At 39.0% G+C, this 24,934-nt stretch overlaps 1 protein-coding gene across 1 annotated transcript; it reads right to left on the reverse strand.

The window, feature by feature from the left end:
* Positions 1-235: 235 nt before the first annotated feature.
* Positions 236-23,545, reverse strand: LOC104165457 (suppressor of tumorigenicity 14 protein-like). The gene is made up of 18 exons (XM_009705098.1): positions 23,465-23,545; positions 22,962-23,130; positions 22,216-22,340; positions 21,234-21,301; positions 19,843-20,024; positions 19,692-19,730; positions 19,146-19,148; positions 18,698-18,914; positions 15,758-15,897; positions 13,829-13,926; positions 12,691-12,803; positions 11,680-11,813; positions 7,787-7,894; positions 6,586-6,705; positions 5,775-5,958; positions 4,808-5,079; positions 3,080-3,216; positions 236-394 (listed from the first exon to the last, which is right to left on the reverse strand). Exons 1-18 carry the CDS (start codon positions 23,543-23,545, stop codon positions 236-238), a joined length of 2,349 nt encoding a protein of 782 aa, XP_009703400.1.
* Positions 23,546-24,934: the final 1,389 nt, after the last annotated feature.

The raw sequence follows: 24,934 nt of genomic DNA on the forward strand, positions 1-24,934 counted from the left end.
GAGCTGTTTCTGCTGCTGGGGATAAGGAAGATGAATCCATAAAGAATCTGAAGCTACTCTGAATCTGAACAGTTACTGCTAGGTAAACAACAAATGATTTCATAAAGAAAGTACATTCCTTCACAAAGAAACAGCCAACGGCATTTTCATGTTGTATCATCAGAGATGGACATGATAGACTACTGTAGGAAGCAGCTTTTGTAAGGGAGACGATCTGTGTTTTCTCCTTGGCACCTCAGTTTGTGTTCTGACGAATCCAGTCGTAAAGTGCCGTCACTTTAGTGTACACACCAGGACGATTGCGCCGAGCACATCCTTCACCCCAGCTCACAATGCCAGCGAGGTACCATCTATTTCCCTTTCCTGTGCAGGCCAAGGGACCTCCAGAATCTCCCTAAAATGAAGGGAATTCAGCCATTAGTGTATGTGCACGCACACACACTCACACAGAGCACTGTAACAAAGGTTATTTAAAGACAGTATTTCTCAAATTACAATTTAATATTAGAGTCTTATTTCTGGATAGAATGTACCCAGCTAGATGTCAAATTTATTCAATTTATTTTAACTTACAGATATAGCACACTAATCAGTATAAAATAATGGTAAGAATAACTTTAAAAAAATACTCACTGCTAATATCTCATTACAGGATTCGTAAAGCAACTGATCACAGGCTGAATGAGGAGAGACAATGACAGGGATGGAAAGTGGGAATTCTGCTACCATTTGACCATAAATTGTTCACAGATTGAAGGCAGAACTTTTATGCTGTGTATTAAATATGAACGGAAAGATACCACACACCTCCAACCAAAAAACCCAAACAAACCCAAATGACCCAAACCAAACACAAAACCAAAAAACAAACCAGACACAATTAAGTATTATCAGCAGTTTCATCACCAAGACTGTGTCTACATTCATAGAGGTAAAGGAAGGAGCAAAGACTAAGGAAGGTGCAAATAAGAGCTGGCTTCTCAAAGGGAACATACAGCTCCGTACAGCAATGTAGAAAAGTCAAAATCCCCATTTAGTTCAGGTCACAGGATCAAAATGCATCTGGACTCACAAATGCTTCATGCCCTTCACTGTTTTAACCTTGTATGCCTTCTGTGAACAGACCAGTTCGCAGAACTCGGAGCAGTTATGAACACAGCTCATCTCTGCGGCTGTTCCTTACGCATACAAGGCAATCAGCAGCCTCCAAGTTGACCCTGGGGTTTGTTGGCTGTCCCTGATTGGAGCTAAAATATGGAAGAGGTCAGAAGAAAGCCATGTACCGAGAAAAGAGTAACAATAGAAAGCCTTTGTTGCCCAACAAAACAAAACTATCTAGAGATAAGAAAAGCTGGAACAGTTCTTCCTCTCTCTCAGGCTGCTGTCATGCTGGTAATTTTGATAATCCAAGAGGTTGACCTCCAAGTGACTTGAGAAAGGAGGCTATGTAGTCCAGCCAATTACACAATCAGTTCTGAAAGACCAAAGGCATTGTACTCTGGTAGAGAGAGGAAGGGTTCTAAAAAGAGGAACTAAGGTCAAAGAACATCCTAGAGTGGTGAGAAAACAGAGTCTGAAAGAGTATATGTTTTATTTCTCTCTGTTAATTATCACATCCTCTAAAGATGGAAGTTGTTTGAAGGCTTCACATGACCTGTGCAAGTACATGCACAGCTTATGTCTTTGTGAAGAAATGAAACAAATCAGGACATCCACAAATCTGGAACTGTAGTTAAAGGGTTTCAGGGTGCTGTGGGGTTTTCCTGAAGAGCCAGCATCATTCCTCTCTAGCACTGCGCAGAGGAAATACACTAGTGACAGAAAAGGAAGAAATAGCGAAGGTGCTACCCAGCCTAAGAACTCAAGGGCCCAGAGGGCCAGCATTCCAGGACTCAAACACAGTATATTATGTTGGAAACTGGATTGGCCGGTATGGTATATAGCCAAATTGGTTAAAATGTCCATCTAGAAATTCCAGGGCATTTGTTAAGCAACACTTTTTTTTTTTGAGGAACATCAAGCTTCTAAACCAACATGTTTTAGCAAACCAGTTCCAAGGTCCAAGGTTATAGACAAACTGCACAAAGTTAACAAAATCAATAATTCATTGAATTAGAACTTAGAGACTGCAGGAAAATCCTGCAAATAGTCTATTGTGTATAAAGAAGTTTTGACCCATTACAAGCTGTGATCTTGCAAAATTATCATATTACCTTAAACCAGTAAAATTTAGGTATTACACAAAAATTCTATCAAATTACCACAGTCTAAAATCAGTAGCACATTTCTCTCCCTTTACACAGTAACTGGTATAATAACCATGTTTGTAATATTGAAAGTTGACACTCATCATCATAAGTTTAAATACTGATGAAGTATGTAACTAGTTTAGTAACTGGCAACAAGAAAGAAGGCAGAGTCAAGACAGTTGAAGTATGTCCAAAGAGCAGTTTCTGATTGTGTATGCAAATAAACTAGGTCATATCTCTTATGATGCCATGATGTAATCAAAATTTGTAACTACACACATGAATGAACATTTGAAACCCAAAGGCAGCGTTGCAACTGCAATTACCAAACCTAGCTTACTTTTGCTTTTTGTATTTCTTTAACTGTAACAATACATTACTCATCGTACTGTTACAGTATTTTATTAATCCTACACAAAGACATCAAAAAAGGACAAAATCAATACAATTAGCAAAAGTCACAGATGGGTCTAACTTTATTCCCTTTATCTTTACAGCTCTGTTTTTTTTATAGGAAACATAACTGTTGAAAAGGAAAAAGAAGTGTTTTCAACACATTTTACCACTTGTCTTTGCAAAGCAACATTTCGAGAGATTCAGAGACTACTTATGCCAAATTTCCTTCCTTTATTTTGGAGAGCCTTTAATTGCCATGTTAAATTAACTATATACTCAAGACATTGCACTCTATTACTAAGGGAAAAAAAAAAAAACACGACAAAAAAAACCCAAAAAAACCAAACAGAAAACCACAAACAACCCACAACTCTGAACAGTTTTCCAAGGAAAGCAGATGTTCTTTTGTAGCTTTTCTACAAATTCCAGATTACCTGGCATGCATCAACACCACCACTAAGATTCCCGGCACACAGCATACGTGATGTGATAAGACCATCATACAGCTTGTTGCAAACACTTTGATTAATTATTCTCACTCGAGCTTCCTGCAGCGTTTTGGCCAGATGACCTAAGAAAAAACACAAATAGTATTTCAGAGGTTACGGCGGTAGAGATTTCTAACAGAAATACTACTTGTCAAAACAAAAGAAGATTGCTCCAAACTCAAAATCTACCCAGCTGATGACAGGAGAGCAATTCCCCTCCCTTCAATTGCTGCCTGCACTCAGCTTTCGAAAGGTATTGACTACACAACCCTCTGGCCATAGAGCTCCCTATGCACCACCTTTCCCTTTCCTTACTCTTTATCCTCACGAGCTTCTTCTGCCAGAAAGTAGTAAAAAAGCCATGCAAATTATGAGCATAATACAAGATTCCACACAGCGTGACTGATTTTGAATGCCATTTCAAATTATGCCCAGAGTTTTTTTGTTATTTACACTATAGTTATGCTCCAAACATTGTTCAGGTCCTACTGGATGAAATTTCTACGTTCTTCTCAATCCTCACACTTCTAGGGAAGGAGCTGAGGAATGAAGCTGAGAGGGGAAAAATAAATATTTTTTAACCATCAAGCCTGTAAGTCACAAGTGATGCTAAGAGCTTAATTCTCTACTATAGTATTGGCATAAGGTGTTGTTGTGAATCAAATATCCTCAGTCATGTTTTGGCCCAAGAGTGAACAAAACCGTTTCAATACCTGGATGATCAGTGGAAGTACTGGGTTTTGGTTTGTTTGCTCTGAGGGTGTCTTCGGATTGAAACTGGGACGTTAGAAAAATATGGGGGTTTTTTCACATGCTATTGTATTGACTTTTAAATATTACCTACATCTTTTTGTTAAAAAGCAAGACATTATAAGAAGGCATCAATTGCAAAGCCAGTTGCACTTCATTAGGCTGTTACACTCTTATCTAGGTTTAAGTTGTTCTTTAAAAAGGCATATTAAGAAAGCCAGCATTACCATAGCATAGGGCTTCTGGTCAAACATGAAGAACTAGGTGTCAGAACAGTCGTGAGGACCACTGCAATGCTGAGGAGCTCTCTAAGCCCAGGTTTCAGAGCTGGCTCTTGTTTAATGCTGAGACAGGGCCAAGATCCCATGGGCTCCTCTACCACCCCTTTCCAACTCCGTTTGGCGTTTTTGTCCTGTCTCCCCACTACACCATGCTACTCCAAGCTGCACAGAGGCAGAACTGTTCATGGGGCATACATTAAATTGCCTTTGGTTAAGACAGCCAAAATAAAACCTCTACAATATTTTTGCAATTATTGCTGTTCATGGCCCCATATTGTCTAATACAGTCTTAAAGACAAATTCTTTCTCTGCAATAGTTGCAAGTCGCTGCTTTCTTTACCTGTAAAATTGCTTATGACCTAATTCATCAGAAAAAATGAGCCATGAGCATGAAAACATGTAAATCTATGGTCATTTGCTTCTTAATGGTCTATGACACCTGAGTATGCATGTTGTCACTTACCACCTGCCACCCAAGCAAACGTTCAAAATTCACAGACTGTAGCTAAGGGGACATTTTCTGGCTTTTTATAGACCTGCTATGTAAACCACAGGTATTTTTTCTTACGACTATGAATATTTCAATGTTAGAGTTTAAAACTAAGCCAAACTTGCAAGAAGCATATCCAGGAAATGAACATACTATTTTCTTTTATGGCTCCCCAGCCAGTTACATAGCAGACAGTTCCATAAACAAATATTCTAGAGGTGCTGGGTAAACAAATGGGCTGTACCAGCTCACTGAAGAATACAGGTGTCTCCAATTCCAACAGGGCAATGTCATAGTCTGAGATAGATCGGTCATACTGTGGGTGGACAATAATCCTTTTGATTGATCTCATAGTTACATGATTGCTCTTTTCATTAATAGTATATAAGCCCATATATGCTCTCCATCCCGAAGGAACGGAGTATCTGTAAAGAGAATGTTTTTAGAACGTCCCATTAGGAAGTAATGCAGTGTCAGTTCACTCTATTTTATCTACTTTTCAGTATTTGATGAGATTCAGCAAAAAACAAAGTGAATAGAGCACAATACTGCTTAGGAAGTTAGAAGCACTCTGTCTCCTAAAACATCAATTAATGTTTTAATTTACTATTTTGAAAATAATAATTTCCTGAAGCTATAATACCCATTCCTTGCAATACACCATGCTTCCGAAGTCAGAAAAACGTATCATTAAACTCTATTTCCTCCTTGCCACGTGTAGGAGGTACGTCTTTTCAATTTACACTACCTAAACTGAACATTGGTGAGTTTTGCACTCCACTTATCAATAAATAGTTATTTTCTTGGGAGAAAAGGCCATAGCTTCTACTCAGAATATCCATGCCTTCTAAAACAATGGTGTTTACCCTAAATCTAACAAAACAGCATGTTCTATAGTGCAGGATTCACTGGCAATGAAGGCAAAATAATTACTTTGGATACTTAGGACTTTTCAAGTCAGCAGAATACAATACCGAGGGTTCATGTAGTGATATCATGTCACAGAGTTATACCCTGAATCAACTTATCTAGACAAGGAATAGCTGCTGCAGACTTTTGAAAACACCGCTGTAAGGTTATTAAACTGCAAATATTCTATGGCAGTATAACTTCTTCATACCTCACAGAATCAGAATCCAGGAAGCAATGGGCAGCAGATACGAGCCACCTATTAGAAATAACGGATGCGCCACATATATGGCCACGTGCTCCCATCTGTAAACTTGCTTGCCAAGGCCACTTTCCAGATCCTGCATCTTCACCTCCAACAATTCTGTTTTTCTTAAGCTGGTGTCTTCCACAAGCTGCTAGAAAAAATTGAATAAAATAGAAACAAAAAACCACAAGGTCATTTCGCTTTGCTATGCTTAATACATAAACTTTTATCCATAGAGCTCAAAGCTGTTGGGAAAAAAAGCATTTTTTTTGCTGTGCAATTGGTAAAAAGCTAAGGTACCTGCCCCTTTTCACTCAATGATGGGCAGGCCAGAAATAAACCAATCATTGCCTATCCTCCCTTACATCTTTCGGAAGAGGTTAGTAACTCAAAAAGACATTCAAGCACAATTCTAAGCTGGACCGTTTCCAAAAGTTCACTTGAATAAAATCTCATATCTTTTCCCTCCTTACCCACACAGCTCCTTGCCTGCACTTCATTCAGCTCAAGCAAGCACTAGGAACTACCGGCTTATCCTGGAAGTGTGCGTTGCTTGAAATAGCTCATCATAGACAGAACGGATCAGTGGATTTAAAATGAAACAGTGCAAAATTCGAGACAGATACTTTCATACAGATGTTACCAGGAGATTCAGGTTTTTTTAAATTCATGTCTGATTTAATCAATTCTTAATCCAATAATGCTTGACCATAGCACAAATTCCTGACTCAGTTTCCCAAGCGATTAAGCAATTTTAAAACAAATGTTACCACACCACAGTTCATTTCATCAGATCCATCTGCACAGTCTCTTTTCCCATCACACTCTGGATTTGGTTTCAGCAAGCATTTGCCATTGAGGCATTTGTACGTATAAGGGGAGCAACTTTTGTAGGCTGAAATAGGAGAGAGAAGATAGCATCATATGTTTGGAGCCATGGTTTCAAATGATTAAAAAAAAATCATTGCATGGTCAACCTACTCAGTGAAAGTTGTTCAAAGCTACACATTCCAGTCTGCTTGAGGTCATATTCTGTACTGGTGTAAACTGGTGCCTCTGTGGAGAGGGGTTAGGGGCAATGTTCCACTCTGATTAATGATCACACTAATTTCAGTCTCCACTGTCCATGAGGAAAAAGACAGAAGAGCCTCCAACTGTCCTCAGTCCCATTTTATTTAACTCTAAACCGAGCAAGCTAGACTTGTCAGATCATTGCTTTACCTTCACCAGCGCTACTGGCATTACCAATGATAAATCTTCACAGCAGATTCATCTGAAAGTCAACTTTTTAGGTTTTAAGTGAAAGTTGAGAAAATTGTGGAAGAGCTTTATACCACTCCCCGATAAGTTTTTGGCTAAGGACTATCACAGCTGACTATGTGGTAATCCTGACAGATCTCAGCAATAGGCTCCTATTACTGTCATTTTTATTATCAGTTGTTGACAGTGACCTCTAAACAGTGGGAAGGTGTGGGGTTTTTTCCCCCCAAAACAAGGACATACTCCTGACATTCAAAGGAAGGTAAAAATTATAAAGGTAAAGTGCAGCAAGTCACTAGGGAGACATTAGCAGTAGCAGCAACGTCCGTAACCATGGTGGATCTGCAGCAAAAAGACCATGCATGTGGCAAAGGGCAAAAGTCCCAAAGCTGTTATGTCTCTCTCCCTTACATTATTTGGTACTGTTCTGGCTGCAGTTGGGGGAAAAGCGCTCTTCTAACAGGATCATATGCAAGCTGTGGTTAGGTCATCTAGCTAAAAATCACAGTTATCTTGGATTTTGCTTCATTAATTTCTTAACTAGTTCTTAGGAGAGTCTAGACATGCTCTGCATGTTTTGCTTTCACTATTATGAAACTTGTACTTTGTGCTATGGAAAAAATACATAGAAATACTACACTTACCTGTTAAAATAAGCATATTCCTGCTTCTGCCTTCCACCGTCTTTTGGAAAATAGCTAAAAATATATACTTACAGCAGTTCTTTTCATGACTGTCCTCCTCACAGCTGTCATCATCTTTACATGTCTTATACCGATGCCTACACTTCCCATCACCACAGTTCAACTGTTCTGGATTACAACCTGAAGAAGAAGGTCTGTAAATGCTTTATAGTCCAAACAGCTGGCTAGCAGCCATGTGCTACACTCCCTACCAGAGGTCACCTTGATGTTGCTGTGCCACCTCTGTCAGGCGTTAGTCTTCCTTGGTGTTGATAGCCTCCAGCAAGAGAGAGACTTGTTGCATTCCCTGACTTGTGCTGCACCCTCTGACCTTGGATTGCCTTCTAATCACTCATGCTGGCATCCCTTCATGGTTCCCTCTCTTCTTTGATGTGCAGGGCCCCATTTGGACACAGCACTCTAGCTGGAGCCTTCCCACTGGTGACTGGGAAGAACTTTTCAAACTCCTATCTTAAATTCTAGCATGACATTTGAAAAAAACAAAACAAAGCAACCCCCCCCCCCCCCCAACTGCAACAAAATGCCAAATACAAAACACACAGAGAAAATTGTATGACTTTGACTCTCAAGTCAGCTTTTGAGCCACTATCCCCCTCCCCCCCAGCCATTTTTCAGCAGAAAAGCAACTTAAGCAATCCACATGTGTATTTGATTACCCAAGTTCAGATCTTGTCTTTATTGAATGGAATATCATTTTCTCCATATATATTCTCCAGCTTGTCAGGATCATTTATAAATACGTCCCTCTTAAATACCTCCCTCTTTCTATTGTGTGGCACTTTTCCTGTTTCATAAACATCCTCTTTAATCCATCATTTAAATCACTAACAAAAATTATGATATGTCCCGTAACAGATACTGGCAGAATGACAATAAAAACATCGTTTTGTTTGGTAATGAGTCATTGGCAATCATTCTCTGGAAACAGCTTTCTATATCTTTTTCTCACTGTGTTCCTTTACTTACTGATAAGTTTGTCACACAAGCTGGTGTCAAAGTACAACTTCTCCTCTATTTATCCTCTCACGGCAAAGAACTAAAACAAAGTAAAAAACTCCATGCTGGCTTTTAACACCTTTTTCACTGTTTACAAATAACTTACTTCGACTACTTGTTGCTTATTTTTTTGGGGGGAAGCTCAACTTGTCATGGTGGGTGTAAAATTCCCTTCTTGTTTTTTCTGTTCTCACACCCTTTGAAAAGATGCATTACACAGCCTCTTCTCCAGACTTTTAGATCTTCACCCACATCCTTCATGTGATCTTAAAGACAGCCACCAATATTTTATAGATTTTTTTCAGCCAGTTTCTAAACCTCCTGCAACAAACTGTTCACAGGCGAACACATACAAGAAATAATTGCCCTACAACAATCTATTTCATCACTACCATCTGAGCAGCCTTTCCAACCTTTAGACCAATTGCTTGAAGGAATGCAGGTTCTGTCTGCGCATCTGAGGACAAGCTACAAAAATAAGTAATTAACGGCACTAGAAATGCCGTTACAGTCTAAATGCATTAATGCAGGGCTGTACCATGAAGAAATATTAAAATGGCTATTAAAAACCAAAGCTAGTGTCATTTATAAACCAAATTGATTGTTAAATCTGCCAAAGATTTTTATCAAGCAGTCTGAATTAAATGAATCCAATTTCCCCTAAGTGGACTTAGAAAATTAAATTCACATTCACTGCTTTACTCTAAGGGTTGAAAGTGATTCAGCGCAGATACATAATTACTACCAATAGCAAACACCTCTTCAATTTAAGGTAACTATTTTACACAGAAGCATACAAGGGGAGGTGAGAAAAAGGGAAGAAAAAAGTCAAAACTAGACATGCTCTTTAATATTAGAAATACAAATTTCCTCATGTTAAAATGTTGTAGAATTTCATCTCTGTGCTACTACACTCCAGCTTCACATCTGATGTGAATAAGTGCTTTATTAAACACTTTTCAAATCTAGCAATTTCATTATGAAACAGCCTTTCACCACAAATTTCTTTCACTTTCACTTGGTGAAACACTAAGGTGGTTCTTTGCAATATATCAAAAATGTTTGTCTTCTTCCACTGTTTCAGATGTGCCAGCAAAAACAAAACCAAACAAAACTACAACAACAAAGATGATGATCTGTGAAGAATAAGTGGCCAAAAAACTCCTCTTTCTGCCCAGGTCAAGTCAATGTAAACTTTTTCCCCTCTAGCACCACAGGCAAATTAACAGCTAAGTGAGATTAAAGGACCAAACATGTTTGTCCCACGTTTCTTTAATCAGTTCCAATCTGGAGTAATTCAGTCCTCTGCACTGCATTGCACGTGATGCCAGTAGGAGGAAAGCACACGCCGTGCCGCCAGCAGGACCTCAGAGCAGGAGCCTCTCCCTTCTCTTTGCTGTTCCCTGGAGTTATTCAGCTGATGGCTTGCGTTTGCTTTCCAGGTCAGCTCAGAGCAGTGCCTGTGATTTTTAGCTACCATGCTTTGGTAGGCTCCCAACAATGGGAAGAAGCTAATCTGAGGTGGGTGACTGCAAGTACTAAAGATGTGGGAGAAAATGAATTTATTTTTTTTTCCCCCCTCGTCCCTCTTACTGTTGCTACAGACAAGGCTGTTGTGGAAGACCAGTGCTCTCAATACGTTCTGCTCTCTCAGACAGCCCTCCACAAATGCCTTTACTGTATTGACTTCATCCTGACACATCACAGCTGATCTACCCCTCCTGACAAGTCTTAATACACGTCCTTAAGATTGAGACTAAGGATTCACTGCACGACTTTGAGCTATCTGCTTGCTGGCTCAGTGCTAGAAACAGAGCAGAGCACACAGAAGGCAAAGACTTGTACATGCAATAAAGACTGGGGAGTTTCTCTATTAAAGAAGGTATTCTTAGGCTTTCACATGTCTCTGAATCGGTTTTGAGGCTGTAACCAGAGTAACCATAGGACATAGCATAGTTTGTAACTCTTGCCAGCAGAAAGACACAAAACATTGGTGGAAAACAAAATTCCTGAAAATATGAGTCCTATAGAATGACTGACCACAAAATCTGTCACTTATTTCTGATGAAAAGCACAAACCAAGAACCTGTACCGGACATCTTAATATATAAATACTTCTAAGTCAGCAACGAACAGAACTACACTCAGTCAAGCAAGCTGAGCATTTGAAGAGGTTTCACAAACTGAACTGATCTCTTGAAATCACAGGGAACTTTAGCTACCTAGATGTTAACTGGGTAAAGAGAAGGCATTTACAGAAAATATATTGTAGGTGTACCTTTCCTAAGAAATATCACAAGTAAATGTGTGTGTCTCCTGAAAATCCCTGCTCCACCCTCCAGAAGCACCCCCAAATCTAATACTGATCCAGAAGTGCATAGACTGGGGAGTCAGGAAAGGGCTATAAAGCAACCCAGTCGTATTTCTGCAACGCCTGCTAGCAAGGGGTCCTTATTGACTCTCAGTGAAAACTTAAATTGTTTATCTAAACCTGGAAGCCAATCCAGAGCACATTAAATTGTGATTTTAAAGAGAAGACTAACTATTCACAGTTAACTCCTGCTTGCAGAAGAGTTGTGCTTAGAGGCTCTCTGCCGCACTATTTTCATGTTGCAGCTTGGCTATTTTAAGATGTTAGCAAAATGCCAAATAATTAGACCTACAGAAAGCGGGAAATTTTACTTTTACTTCCCATTTTATGCAGAAGTGTTGTTAAGAGTTAGAAAATAAGTGCTAGCTTCTAAAAGCATCTTTTATCTAATTGTGTACATCCATTTGCTTAATTATATACATAGTAACATTTTAAACATTCATCTTAGGCAGGTTAATTTGTATGTGGTTGGTCTGTCAAGCATGGTTTCCCGAACGTTTCTCCTTAAAAATTAAAAAGTATGTGCTTATTCACTTACGGTCTGTGTGACTGAAGGCTTTGTATTCAATATAAAACCCTCTGTGGGTGACCAGTTCATCAGAATGGAAGTTGATTGCGACAGAAGAGCCATATTCTCTGTTCCTGTGGTTTTCTGAAAGAGTTTTACAGTATCTAGCAAAGCAAAAGTAAGAATAATTAATTTCTAACCAAACTGACCATTACCATCCAACTACCTCTCCTTTTACTGAAGGGTACCAATGCCAAAAACCTTTAAAACGATACAGCTATTTTTTAGTGTTAAAACAATCCAACAGAAGTATTAGAAAGCCTATTTACAAATGCCTTCCACTCCATAACTTTTCCAGGACTAGTAGACTTTGAAACAAAATACAGCAAGATGAGCAATATTAGAATCTACTTTATAAATACAAAGCACTTGGGAGCATGCTTGATTTTAGATTTCCCATTTCGGTTTGCAAACCCAAAGGCTACAAATCCAGTAGTGGAGTGGCACAGCCAAATCCAACAGCTGTTGCTGGTTTCGGTATGCTCCTTCCAAGAGATAAATTACTCTGAATACTGGTTTTGGGGGTTGGGGTTTTTTGGGGGGGAAAAGGGTGGTGGTGGTGTTTGTTTTAAGCATAGACATTGTAATTTGTCTTATTTACAGAAAAGAATTACAATCACTGAAGAGTAAGTCGTATAGAAAATTAAACTTCAGATGATGCAAGCTCTTCCCCCATGTCAAGACCATTGCCAGGAATTTATAGTTCAACTGCAGTTGCATAAAATCCTGCAGTTTTCTGTGTTGTTGCCCTTAAGGGGAACAACAAAGTAAGTAAATCCTTGACATCACAGAAAAAGCAGGATGCTTGAATTAACATAATGACAAATGATCGGTACTAGGGCAGGAATAAGAATGTTATTCTGCTGAAATTCAGTAGAATTAGACGAATTTTTGTTGAAACGTATCTTTCCTTGAGTACAGTATGTTGCACAGAACATCGAAGTGCAAATTAGTACGTCAGAAAATAGTGTGTTTACTCACCTAACCCCATCAATTTCTAACCAATCTTTGTCACATTTACTGGACCCTGGAGACTTCTCTTGAATTTGTATTATGAGGATTTTTAAGGAGAGCTTGTAGCCAGGCAATGGTGCCTAAAAATCAAAGGATAAATATCCTGACATACACATCCACAAAATTAAAAGACCTGTGTTTCTAAGATGGTAAATCTTGTTTTACTTATCAGACTGAAAATACTGCATTTTTTAATTATGCAAATCAGCATCTTTGAAGAACCAAAAAACTTTGCTATTTTTAACATGTATAGAAATTTTTTAGACCCAACTTTGGCCAGACTGTGCCAGATAAAGGAGCCTAAGCCTTCCCGCAGCCAGCACAAAGCACTGTATCTGAGGTTCATGTTATGTTTGTACTGCCACATGTTCCAGTAGGTCAAATAAGAGATTTAAGATACCTATGGCAGCTGGTCACTCAACTGCATTAGCTATGACCCCTCTGTTTCAGAGAGCCTTTTTCTTCCCTTTCCTGCATATAGATGAGCGTTTTATGCTACAAGCTGCTAATAATTTGCATTGAACAGATGAAAGGTAGAGACTGTTACCAACTCATAGACATGAACAGCATCCTTTCCCAGGGAAAGTCAAAAAATTAGTTAAATGCTTCATGCAGCAATAGATAAGCACACCAGCAAGCTGGTGGAAATCATGAGCAGATTTTAAGTCCTGCCAAGTGGCTTACTGGAAATCCAGAGCTGAATTTCTGAACCAGAGAAGCTCTTGTTTCTGCAGAGTTCAGGGGAATACAGTGTGGTATCCAAGATATGAGGCATGATTTACATCACCGTTTTTTCTTTCTGACATAGAAACAAAGCCCTGACTATTAGCAATTTTCTCTGGCTGCTAGGAGTTGTCATCTTACTCATCACTTTGTTTCTGTCATGAATAATACTCAAACTTCTGGAAGCTGACAATGTTTCCCTCCTATAACTGGCACTTGTACATAGGACAGGAAAGAAATGGATGTCTGTGAAGTCACGTGCAGTGGTCTGAGTATGTCTTCCCTCTATTTTACCCACATCAAAAGTCACTTCTCCCAATTTTATGACTATATCACATAAAGAGCAAAGCCATCACTGCTCAGAAGAGTTCCCAGCACTTACTCTGATGATCCAGCTGCAGTCAATGTTTGGTGGGTAGTAACTTGGGTAGTAAGGGGAACTCAGTGTCCCATTCCAGGAAATAAAATGACCACCACACACTGGGAGAGAAATACATCAGCAAGGAACAGAGTTATCTCAGCTGGGCTAAAGTGCAGAGTTAGAACAATGGTTTGTGACAGTATTAAACTCAGGTTTTGCCTGTATTAACAGAAAATCATGTCACTTCCACTTCCCCATCGCGCTGAATTTCTCTTTTTTTTGGATCAAATTACAACTAAGGATAAGTACAAAACACCTCTGACGAGTTTTTTTTAAAAATATTCTTTTGTGGTAAGTAGAAGTAGCAATTAAACATGGACACAACAGACCTCCCCCTTCCAATTTACTCCTGACCTTTCTGTAGGCATTTTCAAAAATTAAAAAGCAATCGGCCTAATGAAGTGAAACCTCTCATTAATCTCATGTAAACCAGGAAGTTTGTGGGTCAGTTCTCAGCCTGAAAGTTCATGCCACATTTGAACAATATCTTTGAGGCTTTATTTTCTATGAAGAACTCGCCTAGATATCCAGTCCTTAGTGCTTTTTGTTCCCTATAGGTAACATAGTAAATGTAAACATTAATATAACAGAAATTAAGGCAATTTTGAAAATAGCAACATTTTGTGGCAAAACCTGGACTGTACGTCATTTGGAGTGTCTGTCTTCAGAACAATGAATCAATGCTAATTTTGAGGCTTTATTTTCTATGAAGAACTCGCCTAGATATCCAGTCCTTAGTGCTTTTTGTTCCCTATAGGTAACATAGTAAATGTAAACATTAATATAACAGAAATTAAGGCAATTTTGAAAATAGCAACATTTTGTGGCAAAACCTGGACTGTACGTCATTTGGAGTGTCTGTCTTCAGAACAATGAATCAATGCTAATTTGTAACATGCACGTAAACATTAATATAATAGAAATTAAGGCAATTTTGAAAATAGCAAAATTTTGTGGCAAAACCTGGGCTGTACGTCATTTGGAGTGTCCATCTTCAGAACAATGAATCAATGCTAATTTGTAACATGCATGGGATGCGTATTTGCCTAAGCAACATCCACAGAGACATAAGCCAAAATGTGAAAGCTCTGAAGTGTGTCCCCTATGATTTGTTCCACAGCATCCAGAGAGACATAAGCTGAAATGAGTAAGCTTTGAAGTGTGTCCCCTATGATTTGTTCCACAAGTTAAAAAATAGTCGCTTGCTCGATTGTCAAAATTCATTCGCTTAGACCTTACCAAATAACTGTGGCTAAATCTTCACTTGTGAAGACCCTGTATCTCCTGTAAAATACTATCGTTTATTGTTATTCAAAATATTTCACTAATCACCCAGAACTCTTGCAAAATTCACAGTACTCCATAGGTTTGGAATATACTTCTCGGGTCTTGAATACACTTCTCTTATACAGTTAAGTACACTGAAGGGTGCTTTCAGAAAAGGATCAAAGACACATTAGAAGGATTTGCTGTTGTTTTCCATTTTCATTAAACACACGTTCCCGAGCTGGGACTGCCAAATGTAACAGAAGTGCTGCTCTGGCCTTGGGGCTATCTGGCTTTCCGTAGACATCCAGTGCCCGCAGTACCATCTGGCCAGCTGCTCTGCTACCATTCCTCGGTGTTACCTGTCTAGTAAGAGTAATGTCTGGGAAGTATGGCTTGGGTAGGAATCAGGAAGACAAAAAAAAATAAAAATCTCCCAGACCAAAGGTTATTCTCTATTCTTTGTTCAGTTCCTAAACATCTTTTTTAAGTGAACGATGATTCCCTGAACTATATGCCAGCTTTCCCTCCCCCCAAATACACTCAGGCAATATCAACTTTTTTAAAGGCAACAACAGGAATAAGTGTGCTTACATCAGATGCTCATTTCTATTAATTACTTACTGATTTTAGGAACGGCTTGAAAGTGAGCTTTTAATATGTTGCTTTCTTCCCTTTGGTCCAGTGAGAAGGTAAGCAACATGACATTACTTGATGAAGTTAAACGTACAACAGGAGGAGTCCAGGTCCCAGGTCCACACCATCTGAAATATTACAAAAATTGCATTAAAAAAAAGGCCAACAAAACATTTCCCACATTCCAGTTCCAGTCATCTTTGCTGAGAAACTGGGCAGAAGTAACACTGATCTGGTCATCTGTGTTTCACAAGTATTCCCCTGGCTACCACTTCCCTTTTATTCTTCCACCCAGTTGATATTCCACAAGTTACTAGAGTTTCCCAGCGTTGAGGCTTGGTCACTCGGGGTGAATATCAGCGATGTCCTTGCCCTGCAGGTGCCCTGGAGTTTTCAGACCTGTAGAAGCACCAGAAAGGCAGTGCCAGACTACGTTACTTCAGCAGTGATAGTGGCACTGAGAAGTAGTGGGTAGCACTGAAAAGGCAACAAGTGCCAGCGCTGCAGCCTTGAGCAGCATCTATGCAACACATAACAAGCCCAAAGTATTTCTGATCTATTAACAGTCAGCTTGGCTTCGTGTCACAAAAGCTGTCACATAAGACGTGAAGCCCCATGCACGGCAACTATTTCTTCTTCTTGTTGTTCTTTCGTTTAAATAATTATGAGTTAATTTATATCCTGAAGTTTGAGAACTTGCTACTACTTATACTTTGAGATGCTATTTCTTGCATCTGTGAATCCACTCATATTTAATTCCATCATGAAATCCACAGCATATTTTGGATCTCTTTTTGTTAATTTACAAATTTGTACGTGAAAAATTTCTAACAGTTTTCTTTTTTTTCTGTGCACAGCAAATGAAAACAATTAAGATTAGGCCTCACAGGAACAGAGTATTTCCATCACAGCCCTGCATTGAGTTCTTTGATGTCACTGAGGTCCAGAGTGGCAGCATTAAAATCAAATTTTTGAACCTTAAACTGAAAGTAGCCATCTGCTTTAGCAGGCTATTCCCTGCTCCCATTTCATGTGAGACACTAGACAACGGATCTGTAATTTACCTCTGTTTTGCAGACATTATTAAATCCTTTTTATCATAATACCTGTCAAATCCTTTCTAAAATGAACAATTTGAGTCCCCTCCGCACTGCCACATGGTAATCTTTTCAGCATCTTGATCTTCTACCCAGCTGACAGTCTGATTTATCTTCTAGCTCTACCTTTTATCACAGTATCATCAGAACAGCAAGGCAAACACATACAAGAGCGATCCACATGAGACGCCTGCTTTTACAGCACTTCTCACAAACTCAGCTCGCTCGCTCTTTAGTTTTTGTGACTGAACAGCTGTATTACTGCAGTTTACAGAAGCTGCTAAGAATCACTTTATTCACCATGTGTCATCCTAGACCTGAACATCAGGGAATAATGGCTATAATACAGTAAATCCTGGCTGTCATGGATATTGGAGATATTACTATTAGTTCTATTGCACCTGTCCTAAGTACGTCACTAGCTGCTTTTAGCTTAAGTAGAAAACTAATAGGCATATGCAAAACCACACATTTGCTAGGGTGGCAATAAAACTCACCAAAAAAAGCCAACTTTTTGGGGTACCATCAGGCTTTTAACATAATTTCAGTCACTAAATTCTGTTCCGGTTCCTCGATAGATAGACATCAATGCACATTCTTGAACTTTCTGTCTTACAGCTTACTGCATTGATGTTCTCTGAACATGTTACATCATACACTTGCATCAGTTTTGCTAGCTTCCAGGTGATTTCACGCACATGGCCAACTCTACGTTTCTGGTTCCTAAGAAAGTGAGTCATTGCTAATAATGCACAATGGAGCAACACTCCCAGCAATAACCCATAATCAGCAACACAGCAGATGCAGCTCAGCATCAGGAACAGGATTCTCCATGCTATGCTACAAGCTGAGACCAACTCCTTACAAAAACTCTGTGTTCACTCCATGCCTGGCCTCCCAATAGCCCGCCAACAACGGCAAGCTCTTGTGCCTTGCTGCTTAAGGAGAGAAATAAGTTTGTTAGTAGAGCTGAAGAGGACCACCTACTCAAGTAAGTTAAAGCTCTAATAAATAAGTGCATTTAAGACTCTCCCAACTGAATCTGCATGCTCAGTAGGCCTCTTCATGAAAGTTAAAAAAAAAAAACTAAAAAAAATTTCCCCCTTGAAACCATCCATCCGCAGACTCTAAAAATTGTTTATTTGTTTTGTTAATGAAGACAGGTCTATGGTGAATAACACATCCATATATGAAATTTGACTCTGGAAAGGGGGAGCAGTGTGGCCACTGAAGGTTAAATATCATCTGATCTCACTTTTGCGAGTGAACTACACAGCGACTCTGAGGATGGAGCCTTCCATAGACACAACAGCCCTGTTATGAACAGGGATTTGCCTGTGACTGGGCTGCTATAAAATGTGTATTTTCTAAAAGTAAAGAATACAATACTCTAAAAAAAGGTTGAAGTCTGTATCTTTTTGCATTGTGATCAAATCAAAAACCATGAAGAATTAGTCATAATGTACAATAAAACCCACAGGAGTTTATAACAGGTTGCCCAGGGAAGTGGTCATGGCACCAAGCCTGCCAGAGTTCAAGGAATGTCTGGATGATGCCCTTAATCATATGGTTTTTAGTTTTAGGTAGTCCTGAGAGGAGCAAGGAGTTGGACTTGGTGATCCTTACCGGTCCCTTCCAACTCAAGATATTCTATGATTCTAATTCATTCATAATATGGAAGGTCTTTTTATTGCCTTATACAAGATCTGTAATTAAGTTGTATTTGGAGTCTTACATTTTGGAAGCCTTTTTAATATCCATTCCATATCACTACAGTTTCAGAGAGTTTATGTACAGCTCAATAAAACATCTTTGCTCTGTACTGTCATACCTTGTAATGATCTTGTTTTGCAGAGGAAGGAGGAAATCATACGCTGATAAGTGGTGTGATGCACAGCTCTCTGGAGTGACACCATGCAAAGTGATAACTACCAGTCTCACCACATAGTTAGAAGGAACTCGCAGCCTCCATTGGTACAAAGACTTTTTGGGTTTCATCAGAGTTAAAGTCTTGTTGACACCTGGCTTGGCATACAGGTCAAAGGATACTGTGATACAAAAGAAGCTAGATCAGTGGCTGAAAAACTGCTAAGTTGAAAGATAAATTAAGTTGTTGGGCAAAATTTCAGAAAAGGTGGCAACAATCACCTACCCACACTTCTTGACTACTCTAATCTCTTTTTTCCCCCCTTCCTTTACAACTCTATCCCCTTTTCCCTATCAGGCTGCATCACCTTCTCCTGCCCTGGCCAAGGAAGCAGAACGCCTCTCCCCACCACCGGCTCATCGCACGCTCCGCGAGCGGGAGGGGACTTGGTTGCAACTGCTACCATCTCTGCTTGAAACCTACTGCTTCCCTTTGCTGTTTTTTCTTCACCCCTCTCCATGCAATGAGAGCACTAAGTATATGAGGTCAATCTCAAAGTGTGCTTGATATGGAGAAACCAGGCAAAGTGAATTAAAGCCCTACAGTATTCGACTGATCGCCAACTATGAGTAACCAAAATTATCTAGTCTCAGGGCAAATAAATTATGTATAATTTTATATAGTAGCTTCTTTAAAGATGTCAAGAAAAGGAGCCACAGGTTGTTGCAATTCGGTGGGAACTATTAAATTTCAACCCTTCTAGTCAGAACGTTAGAATAAAATCTGTAAGGTGTTTTCATCCCAGCCTTTATTTGGAACACAGGCCAGGGAGGTCCCTAGTCTGGTTTGGTTCGTAGGCCCTACAGATAAAAGAATAACTGGGAAAATGCCATTTTTCTGTTAGAGGATTATTTTTCCCCCCCTAAAGTGATTTTGACTGGGATCGAAGTATAATTACCTGATTTTAACATCACATCATATTCTGTGGAATCTGAAACTGAAATTTAACAGCCATCAGCCACACAAGCCAAAGACACAGGCTGGCGGAAGAAAAATAGACAGAATAGAAAGAAAAATAGACAGGTTTTAAATGACAGGTACATTGTTACCAAAAAGCTCCATTGCAACAAGATCAAAATCTTCCTCCCCAGAAGAACCGAACGTGTGGGCTGCTTGTTTACTACTGGTTTCTTTTTGTTCCACTGGGGTTAATTTTTTAAGAGAAGCAACTGTATCTTGTGGTGCCCAGAATATATTCCAATAGTAAGCTCGAAGTCCAGGGTCTCCTTCACTGTGGACGGGTAAAAAAGTCATCATAAACAGACTGTAATTAGTATTTTGGACATGCTTTCCACTGGTCTGCATTTTTGGCTTGCACAGTTTCATAGCCAGTTGAGCTGCTCCTCAAAGTGTCGCAGCTGAACATGGTGGCAAAAAACTGTCTTGTTTAACAATTGGTTTTTTTATACAGTGGAAACACTTTGAAAATATGCTGCTTAAACCGTTACACACTGAGACTGAAAACTACACCTCACAGAAAATCCTTGCAGTAATTTTTATGGAACTGGATTTTTCCATCCCTGCTGTGCGATTATACACTTTTAAAATCATATTACAGCTCCAGACACATTTTCCTTAATTTTTAACTGAGGCTAGCACCATATTACAATATAATTTTATGCCTATACTTTGATACAACATTTCACACAGTTCTTACAGAAATAAGCAATCTGTACGTGTACATATACAAAGTATTACTTAAGTGATTCAAAGAGACAGTCCATCACACCTCTCCTTTCAAAACGGTCTGTGGACTGACATTTCAGGAGTTTTCAGAGACTATCAGGAGAGTAGTAGCCATCTGCTCAATGTATTTACATGTCTCACCGGGAGCTTAAGTAGAGTGCCCTGCCCAAAATTATACCTTTAATTTTTGTTCTGAGAGGTTAAAAGAAGCTTATTTAAATAGACAAAACCAAAATAATATTCTGCAAGTGGCAGAGGAAAAGCCTGCAAAAAATGATTTTAAAAATTAAAATTAGATGAATAGACTACAGAGCAATCCATAAACCAAGGAATAATCCAGACTTCATTTCTCTCACCGATTGTACAGGAAAAGAGAGAAGTCATGCTATTAGCTTAGCTCTTAGCTCACATCCTTAAGACCATTTCTGTATTATTCATTCTCTGTTAGAAATCTGCATGTTATTCCAGATAACTCATTTAAAATTCACAAAGATAGATAAGACAAACACAATTGATTATCGTAAATTTATACGATGTGCGACTTCATTTCTCTCACCGATTGTACAGGAAAAGAGAGAAGTCATGCTATTAGCTTAGCTCTTAGCTCACATCCTTAAGACCATTTCTGTATTATTCATTCTCTGTTAGAAATCTGCATGTTATTCCAGATAACTCATTTAAAATTCACAAAGATAGATAAGACAAACACAATTGATTATCGTAAATTTATACGATGTGCTGGAACAGTACCCACCTGAAAGCAGCCACTACAGACCGCAAGTAGTACTTTCCCAAGGACAAAGACTCATATGTTTCTGCAAACTGACAATTAAATAATGATAAAAGAAAATGTAAAGCATAACATTTTAGTGTCAATATCATCTTATGGTATAAAATATTTCTCTTTTTCTTCCTTTCCTCTTCCTCACTCCCCCAATATTACAAGCACTGTCCATCATTTTCACAAAGCGTATCAAATAAGGATCATAAACGTGCATTCACTTCCACTAAAAAAAATTACTTTTAAGTCACATCACATTTCAAGACCATTGAGATAGCTTTTGATAATTAGCCATGAAAAAGAAGCCTTTATGAATACCTTTATAATTTTGTTTCAGTCTCTAAGTTTCCGGCATATAATCTGGACGTGAGCGACTTCTGTTGGCTGTGCACAAAGCAGCTTTGAGGCGCTAGATTAGCTCTTTTGGGAAATACAGGCTAACAGAGAAGTGCTTTGTGTTTAACACTGCTGTTCACATGTACCCAGGAAACAGTATTGATCTCTCAATAGGAACTCACATAAGAAGTGCAAGAAAGCAAGCATTGTTGTGGGGGGTAAGGGAAAACAAAACAAATCAAAAAGTTAAGCACTGAATTGGAGCAATAATTTAAAAAAAAAAATTCAAAGAGAAAAATGTATCAAGAAAAAGTATTTGAGTGAAGTAAAACAAAACCAAATCCACACTTCTAATTCCTTTAAGAATAATAATAATTTGTGCATAACCTTTAAACACCCAGGTTTTATTACCTGGAAAACACTGGCCTTACTGTGACACCCACAGCCCCAGCTGTCTAGCTACTCTCCTAAAGCAGTACGCCGTTGAGGCTCTTGCTAGCTTTCAACTTACTATTTTGAAGGAGAAAAAATTGTGACTAACTGGAGTTTTTTCCTCATTCCCAGTCTGATTCTGTAATAAATATTTTTAAATTACTGCGATACGTATGTGGGAACTTACGTAATTTTGGATTGCTTCTGCTTGCAGGAGGAATTTCTGTGACTTTGGATCACTGAGGTCATTTGTATAAGTCAAATTAGGAATTTCTACACTTCCACCAATATAAATAAAGGAGAAAACTGGAGCTGAAAAAAAAAAAGTATTAAAAAATTATCACACCTAGTAACATTATGGAAAAGCTTCCAAAGCAAGAGGTATGTGGAAGCATGCATTTACCCTTGGCTTAATTCTTCAGAAGAATATTCAGTAACAGCTGAAGCACTGAATCAGTTGCATTGACAGAATAATGACCAGAAGGAAAGAAGAGAAATGAGGTATAGGTTCAGACAGGGATTTCTACTAGGAAGTTTTAGTTGTTAAACTTCCATTTTTTGCAATGCTATTGTCCTAAAGAGATACAGTTTTAATGGCTAAGTGTTGAGATCTGGGAAGGAGCATACATGAGTTAGGTACCCAACCTGTTTTGAAAAAATTAATAGGGAATCTCTGGGAAAGATGACAGTTATAATAATGATGGTATTCACAAGTAGAGACAAAAAATTTAGAGATAAAATACATACCTTCATTATTCTTGTGCAACTGCCAATTACTGTGCATTATTGTTGCTTTAACGAAGACATTAAGGAGAAGGGAAAGTCAGTAGTTTATACGCACGTTACATGCTTAGTGCCGAGCTTTTCGTACTAATCATTCACACAGTGCAAAACACCCATCCCACCCAGACCATGCTGGGGAGTAACACTTACAGTACGAATAGTGCAGGACTAGCACGATTACTGTAACTATTAAAGAAGCAACAGGTAATATTCCTAGAAGCCATCTTCTCCAGCAACACAATCTCTTCCATTTGAAGAAACAGTACTTCTGACGCAAGCCTGCTTGGTAGGATGGGCAGTAGCGAATATGCGGACTTTCCTAGAGAAAGACATAGGAAGGCATCAGTTAGACAACATAAGAAGAGCTATTGTACCATGTTTCAGTATATTTCCCCTTTTAGTTTTTAAAGAGGTTTAAATTGAGAAAATATCTTTGACATTATCAGTTCTGTCACACATGAAACCCACGTATTTCTCAGCTGTTTGTTTGCAGCATGCATTTCAAGCTATTTAAGTGGGAGGGGGAAAAAAAAATTGTTATCGCTTTGGTTAGGAGCAATTTACGTATGGAGAACAGAGGTCAATACGCACCAGAGTGGGCAGAAATATCATTTACTATGTCCCTACTGTAAAGCTTAACTGGTGTCTCTTACCTGCCCTGCAGTCTGCTCAGAGTCGCATGGAGCTGGTATGCTGTACACAGAAACCCGGCTGGAGGGGAAAGCCCGTATCATGATGCCTTGACAAATGCCTTTTGACAAACCTAATCACAAAATCCTAAATGAACCTAATTTCTTAAACATAACCCAGAATAGCGTGCTGCTCTCCCCGCCACGCACACCAAGCTTCTTTCGTTTCACCTTTGCCATACAGCTTGAAGCTGGAGCCATCTGATCTGCAATCAAAGAAGGTGGGGAGGAAAAGTTACCATGACTGTAACTCTTTGTTTTCCTAACTGGCTAAGTAGGATATGGATCCCACCATTTGAAAACAAACCACTGACTCACTTCTTTCAGAAATACAAGAGTAGCAAATAGTTTATGGCACAATACAAAGGACATGCAAGCAATTTACAGATAAAAAAATCCCAGAGCAAGGTAAATGATGCAACTTCTAATGAACACCTGGTGGAATCCACAGAAATATTTATGAGAGAAGAAACGTGCGACTCCACAGACCACCTGAATTTTCCACCCTCAAGCTTGCACCACAGAATAAACGTAATCGCAAAGCAATTCACGTTCACATTTCCTGTTTGAAATTAAAAACAGTTTTGAAGTCAGCAAATCAACACATTCAGGGTATTCTGCATGTAAAAATCGGAGAGCCAAGGATGTGTGCGGGGAAATAACATATTTTATACATGTTGAAACAGAGCGCACACGAAGAACAAAACCTAGAAAAAACAAAACAAGCCCAAGAAAAATCAGCCCCAGAAAACAAAAAGGGAACAAACCAACCCCGACACCAATCACATTGAGACTACAAAAGGGATTAATCGGAAGGCAATCCTCACAGCTCAGGAATGCAAACTACAACTATTGACAGATTGCTTTGTTCAAGTCCTCTTTTTTTTCAACAGCACGTCCCTGCTACACACATAACCTGCTGACTGACTGATACTTTGCCCCCTCCTTCATGGAAAAGAAACCCACAGAAAAAGCCTAGAGGAAACAAAACCTCTTTTGCGTCATCTCTAAAAATTGTATCAGGACTTTTAAAAGAGTTCTATGCATTCAGAGAACCCAATTCCATAGCAGTACCTCTCAGAGGGTAGAAGCATCAATTTTATTTGGGCAAGGACAAGATCATTGGAATAACACACATCACCATATTCACTCATCTTGTTAAGGTTGCTTGAAGATGAAGAATTCAAGTTCTCAGGTGGATAAACTTGAATATGAGGAAATTAAGGCAGGAAATAAAAGAGTTAGTAGCTCCAAATCATGCAGTTAATTAAAATGAAAGTTGGAGAAGAAATAAGACTAATGCTTTGTTCCATGCTTAACTGCAGAACTTCTGATCTCCAAAAATGAGGGCCCTGTGGATTTGAGAGGATTGAGTTCACTTTCTGTAATCCCCCCTCTCCCTCTGTCAACAGTTCTTGGTGGAGAAGGTAGGCA

Source organism: Cariama cristata, unplaced genomic scaffold, assembly GCF_000690535.1.
Source record: "Cariama cristata isolate BGI_N322 unplaced genomic scaffold, ASM69053v1 scaffold2758, whole genome shotgun sequence".
In the NCBI taxonomy this organism is placed as follows: domain Eukaryota; kingdom Metazoa; phylum Chordata; class Aves; order Cariamiformes; family Cariamidae; genus Cariama; species Cariama cristata.

Coding starts and splice junctions, on each gene's coding strand:
- LOC104165457 (XM_009705098.1), bottom strand. CDS start 23,545: ATGATACGGGCTTTCCCCTCCAGCCGGGTTTCTGTGTACAGCATACCA. Junction 15,898..18,697: donor CAAAACAAGATCATTACAAG/GTATGACAGTAC, acceptor GTAATATTTCAG/ATGGTGTGGACCTGGGACCT. Junction 5,959..6,585: donor ATCTGATGAAATGAACTGTG/GTGTGGTAACAT, acceptor TTTTTCTAGCAG/CTTGTGGAAGACACCAGCTT.